General features: G+C 45.5%; 1 protein-coding gene across 1 annotated transcript in view; it reads right to left on the bottom strand.

Moving 5' to 3' along the window:
- The window catches only part of PKP2 (plakophilin 2), an 89,692-nt gene extending 83,900 nt beyond the window's left edge, over window positions 1-5,792 (bottom strand). The window contains exon 1 of the mRNA XM_003792490.2: window positions 5,455-5,792. Within this exon, the coding sequence (XP_003792538.1) occupies window positions 5,455-5,677 (223 nt within the window). The 5' untranslated portion in view covers window positions 5,678-5,792. The remainder of the gene's footprint in view (window positions 1-5,454) is intronic.
- Between the last annotated feature and the right edge of the window lie 208 nt (window positions 5,793-6,000).

Below are 6,000 nucleotides of genomic sequence, written 5' to 3' on the forward strand. Positions count from 1 at the left end.
TCAAACTGTTACTCCTTGGCTTTGTGGTTTCTTACAGTTCCATTCAGCTCCTTTCATTCGGAAGCATCCTTACCACACCCTCACTCAAAACTTCACCCATAAAAGATGTGGGTTGGGACACAGCTACAGTAGGGTCGATACCTAACAAATGCAAATACTGTAACCTAATTCTTTGTACCGTCTAATTAACATCAAGTAAAAAAATAATTTAAAACTTAAAGAAAAAAGATGTGTTCTTATTATTTATAGGGACATGAAGGGTTTTTTGTAATCATTTTCTTATCATTCTATTTTATTTGACAAATTATAATCAGAAGTATTTCTTTTTTTCTTTTTTTTTTTTTTGAGACAGAGCCTCAAGCTATCGCCCTGGGTAGAGTGCCATGACTCACAGCTCACAGCAACCTCCAACTCCCGGGCTTTAAGCGATTTTCTTGTCTTGGCTTCCCAAGTAGCTGGCACTACAGGCGCCCAGCTATTTTTCGGTTGTAGTTGTCATTGTTTGGCAGGCCCCGGGCTGGATTCAAACCTGCCAGTCTGGTGTATGTGGCTGGCGCCTTTGCCTTTGAGCTACAGGTGTCACCCCAGACGTATTTCTTAAAAGAAACTTTTGTTTTTTTTTACTTACTACACTCATCTTGCTAAACACTGAACAAAAACTGGCCCATAGGCTATGTTAGGCAAAATTGCAGGCACAGTAGATCATGGTGCTCCTGACAGCTTACAGTCAGAACGGCAAGGCCAGATCCCTGCCAACCCCCTATCTAACTGTTTCTCTCCCTTTTCTGATCCTTCCTATTTTTAAAAAAATTTCAAATTAATATGAGGGTACAAACTTTTAGATTACATTGTTTTCAATTCTAAGGCAAAGTTCAAGTTGTAGTTGAGCCCTTCACCCTGGGGGCATGTTGAACACCCCCATAGAGGGCACATTAGGGGAGATCCGGCCAATTGCCCTAACTCTTCCTACTTGTCATCTGCCTCCCAGAATTGCTTCATTCCAAGGAATTACATTTTGGCAAACAAATAATTCATCCTGAATTTAAACAATGTCTTAACTTTTTATTTTTACTCTTTTTACAGTAGTATCTATTAACTGCGTGAGAGGTTAAGGACCCAAAGATGAAAGTTCCAAGGCAAGAAATGAACAGAAAACGGAGTCCTAGTTCTGTGTGGGCAATGTGGACTTTATTGGGTGCAGGTGGGGTGAATCAGAAAGGAATTCCACATGTGGGCTATGGCGGACGGGGATTTAAAGGGTCAGGGATTGGTACGTTATTTCCTGGGTGGGACATGCACTCAATTCTACCTGGGCGGGTCAGTACATTCCACCCCGTCAGTGCCTTTTCTTGCTACCCTATTTTCAGTCCTGTCTTCAGAATTTACTCTGATCACTGATATTCAAAGCAGCTTTACCGGAGAAATCATCTAGACAAATAGTATGCCCCAAGTTTTAAGGTGGATCCCAAAGAAGTTATCAATTGCATTAGGAGATTGTTCACTACACTTTTAAAGTAGGACGTCGTATGACTTTTGTCCTCCTTTGGCACCCAAGAGAAATTGTGCAAAATGTAAAGTAGTACTTATGTTCAAGACAAGCATAATAAATAGGATATAGACGATTTTCCTTTTGCAATTTTTAAATGTCTTCTCTATAACTTTTAGAAAAGGATTTTAAATGTTAGCAACAAGACAGACTTATTCAAAATACTGTTATGAACCCCTGCCCTCTACACAGAGTCACACCAATTTTAAAATGTTTGACACAGTTTAAAATAACACCAAAAGTCACTGCATGATTTATAATAAAAACTACCCACCCGTATTAAGGCATCAGAATGAAGTCAAAGAGTTAACGACCCTTTCAAGGTATTTATTAACAAAAAAGCCACATTTATCTCATCTCTGTTCTCAGCAGCTTTCTGCAGCCTCAAACTTCCAGGTTTGTCAACAATTCCAAATTCTCCAAGGGCTCTGCAGCTAATGGCAATTAACATCAGGGTCTTTTCTTCTTCCTGAAATTTCTCGTGTTGGTACAGGAGTCTTTCCAGACTAGCCATGTCTCAACAATTATTTGTCTATTTCAACTTCAGAGACAGGGTAGTAATATGGAAATAATAAAAAGAAGACAGCCATCCTGAACCCCCAGACCTATTCAAAGACGTTTAATTAAACGACTTATAACGAACCACCCCTGGTAATTGTTCCATGGCATGCTAATGTTAAATTCCTTTGAAGCCGATTTCCTTTTTGAGTCTCAGAAAGCTGAGGCTTTAAAGTAAGTAGGTGTTGTTTGCTGCCTTATCTCTCTGCTTGATTTGCACTTCTGTGTAGGCTGCAAAGGGTATTTCAGCTTGCTGGGAAGCTGCAGTTGTAATCAAAATATTTCAAAGGCTTTGTTCCTTGGTTGGAAGAGCCACTCAAGCAGTTGCCCTAAGCATTATTGCAGAAGCACTGAGATAGTTCCCTTTGTTCTACCATATCAACTCTGTGAACTATGAAATATTCACTCCATTCCCTCTTAGAATGCTCTTTTCTCCAATCACCTCCCTATATCCAATCCTACTGAATTTTTGAGATGTAAAGAACCAATTTCTCCAGGAAGCTTTTCAACATTTCCCTTAGCTTGGAGTTACTTTTACTTTTAAACTCCACGAAGTGTTACTGTTCTTTTGGGTCACTTACTACTTTTTATTTGGTAATGTATTTTTCTAGAGGTAGGCTTTCTTTTTCAGACTTGGAATTTCTTGCTTGAAAGCAAGCAGAGTCAGTGTGTTTAATTCAGCACCTCCATGAAGAGCAGACTCGTTTGAGGGCTGCAGAATTCACCAAGTAGTTAACATACCTACGTTGTAGAGAAGACAGATCATGTGTGGGGTTGAGATGAAACTTTCAACAAATGGTGACAGGACCACACATCGTAGGTGAAATGGATTCTCATATCTACATATTTATTTTAAGGGTAGAATGAAATGCAAACACAAGAAGATTCAGGAACAGGGGCAGGGACATAATAGATGCTTAGCAACGCTCCTTTTCCATATGTATACGGCGCCATGCCTCCCATTTATCGAATTGATATCTGGTTGCTCTTCCTGGCTGGCCATTCCCAAAGGATAGAAAAGAGTATCTAATTTGCATCCAGTGTGTCCCCCAAACAGAGGAAGCTTGATTGGTTTTAAACCTGTGGGTGCACAGAATGAATGGGGACAATGATTCTGCTGGTCTTTTCCCCAAGGTACTGAGGCTGTTCTGTGTTGTCTAGACCTCCCCACACTCTCAGAACATCCTCAGTTTTATTTAGAGGAAAACAAGTACAGGCTAAAGAGATGCTCAGGGTCTAATAAGCCCCACTTTTATTAATAATCAAAAACTTCATGATAAAACTGATAAATTCAGGTTTGGGAGACTGTAATCTCCTTGAGAACTTAACTGTTTACTTTCCTCTTCTGTAAAATGAGGATTCAAATACCTAGCTTACGGGCGGCGCCTGTGGCTTCGTGAGTAGGGTGCTGGCCCCATATACCAAGGGTGGCAGGTTCGAACCCAGCCCTGGCCAAACTGCAACAACAACAACAACAAAAAAAGCTGGGCATTGTGGTGGGTGCCTGTAGTCCCAGCTACTCGGAGGCTGAGGCAAGAGAATTGCTTAAGCCCAAGAGCTGGAGGTTGCTATGAGGTGTGATGTCACAGCACTCTACTGAGAGTGATAAATGAGACTCTGTCTCAAAAAAAAAAAAGTACCTAGCTTATAAGATTTTTAAAAAATATATAAATAAAATGATAAACGCAAACCACATTGCCGGGTTTGGGGCACACAGTAAATACTTGGTTACATTAGCTATAATCACTGAACATCATCTTTACCTTTCAAGTGTATAAACACTGAATGCCTTATATTTTAGGGTTTTTTGTTTTTGTTTTGAGACAGACTCTTACTATGTTGCCCTCCGTAGGTAGAGTGCCCTGTGTCACAGCTCACAGTGACCTCAAACTCTTGGGCTTAAGTGATTCTCTTGCTTCAGCCTCCCAAGCAGCTGGGACTACAGGCACCCACCACAATGCCGGCTATTTTTGTTGTTGCAGTTGTCATTGTTGTTTTTTTAGCAGGCCTGGGCTGGGTTCAAACCTGCCACCCTTGGTATATGGGGCCAGCGCCCTACTCACGAAGCCAGTGTATATGGCCGGTACCCTAACCACTGAGTAATGGGCGCCAAATCTAGGATTTTTTTTTTTAACACAATTTAAAACTGCAGCCTCCTAGGCTCTGCTGTTTTAAATCTGTGGTCTGGCCTGTTAGCATTTTTCTATTTTCCTAATGGGTTCTACATTCAACATTGCCCAAGTTACTTCCCACAAAAACATTTTGACATTGCAGAAAACAAAACTGGTATCTCAATTTAATTGTTCAATTTTTTTCCACTTCTTTTTTGCTATAACGAGCCTATAGTACTTTTATAATGGAAACACACACACACACACACACACAATAACTAAAACAAAAGTGATCACCCAGGTTTAGCAGGGGAGAAAAGAATACATCTCTAATTTTCACATCCCGTTTGCCTCCATCTTCCCCTTCCACCTCCCTTATCGCTCACTACTATAATGCATATGTGTGTTTACATCTCTTTCACCTCGAAGTTTAATTTTTTAGAGACACCACCCTCAGACCCACGCCTGCACTGGGACATGGGGTGGGGGGCAAAGCCAGCGCTCAAGAGCCTGGAGCAGCTGAGGCGGGCAGGACTGCTGCCAGCCTTGCCAAAATTCCAAAGTTCCTTGCTCTTCCTCCTCCTCGACCGGCCGGCGGTTGGGCCCTGCACCAAAGCCCCCTACCCAATTTGTTCACTTCCTAGATCAACCACACGCCCACTGCCTGGGTGGAGTGCTCCGAGGTAGCTGGAGAAGCAGCCTGATTTCAGTTTACAGGTTGCAGGAGCGCCAGTCCTTTCAGTTTTCTTTTTCAAAGTATTTATGGAAGTCAGAGACTCTTTTAAAAATATAATATAAGCTAAGGGCGCTTTCTCCCAGGAAAATGATCATGAACACCAAAATTCTGCAAGGAATCCCGAAGTTTATTGCTCTCTGGACCTCCCAGATTAAGTCCCCAGTACCCGCAGGGATGGGGGCGGGCATGGACGGAGTAAGCAAAGAAAGGGGCGAAATTTTGGACTAAATCCTTTAACACAGATAATATGTGTATTTAATATACAGGGATACGTGTATGACAAAGCTGAGTAAGACGTTATGGAGACTCTTTTCCCCAAATAGGCTGTGTCCGAGTGTACAGACGCGACAGGTCATACAAAGGGACTGTGAGCAACAGGTGGGCAGAACACCAGGTCCCGCACGCCCGGAACACGGCTAGTCGGGAGACGAGGGAGAAGGAGGGGCGGGAGAAGGGGCCAGGGTAGGGTCGGCGGCGCAGGCGAGAGGCGGGGCTCCACTCACCGTTGCCCACGAAGCTCCGGCCTTTCCGGGCCAGGGTTTGCTGCACCTGCTCCTGGATCCGCAGGCTCTTGACCGCCTGGCTGCCACGGCCGCTGCTCCCCGCCAGCTTCAGCTTCGCCTCGGAGGGCAAAGCCAGGCTGGAGGTGTCCAGTTGTCCCAGGATCTGCTGGCCCAGGACGGTCCGGATGTAGCCGCACTCGGCTGGGGAGCCGGGGGCTGCCATGGGGCCGGAGGGGACGACTGAGCGCTAGCCTACCGCAGGACCTGAGCGCGAAGCCGCCGCAGAGCTGGGGGCGCCGGAGTGAGCCCCGCCCAGGTTCCGCCCCCGGCCCCGCCCCCTCGCCGGAGAGAGGCCAGGGCCTGGGGGAGCGCGGCCTCCGGAGCCGGGAGCCTAGCCTCCCCCGGCGGAGGCGCGGCTCCGGCCGGGCACGCGCACTCGGGCCCGGGGGGGGGGGGGGGGGTGGGGCCCTCCGCGCGCGTGGACACCTGGCGAGCTGGGCCAGCCCACCGGGAGGTGGGGACAGGTGCGCGGTCCGCCCGGGGTCG

The sequence above is a fragment of the Otolemur garnettii genome, unplaced genomic scaffold, assembly GCF_000181295.1.
Source record: "Otolemur garnettii isolate 467f Iridium unplaced genomic scaffold, OtoGar3 scaffold00057, whole genome shotgun sequence".
Classification (NCBI taxonomy): domain Eukaryota; kingdom Metazoa; phylum Chordata; class Mammalia; order Primates; family Galagidae; genus Otolemur; species Otolemur garnettii.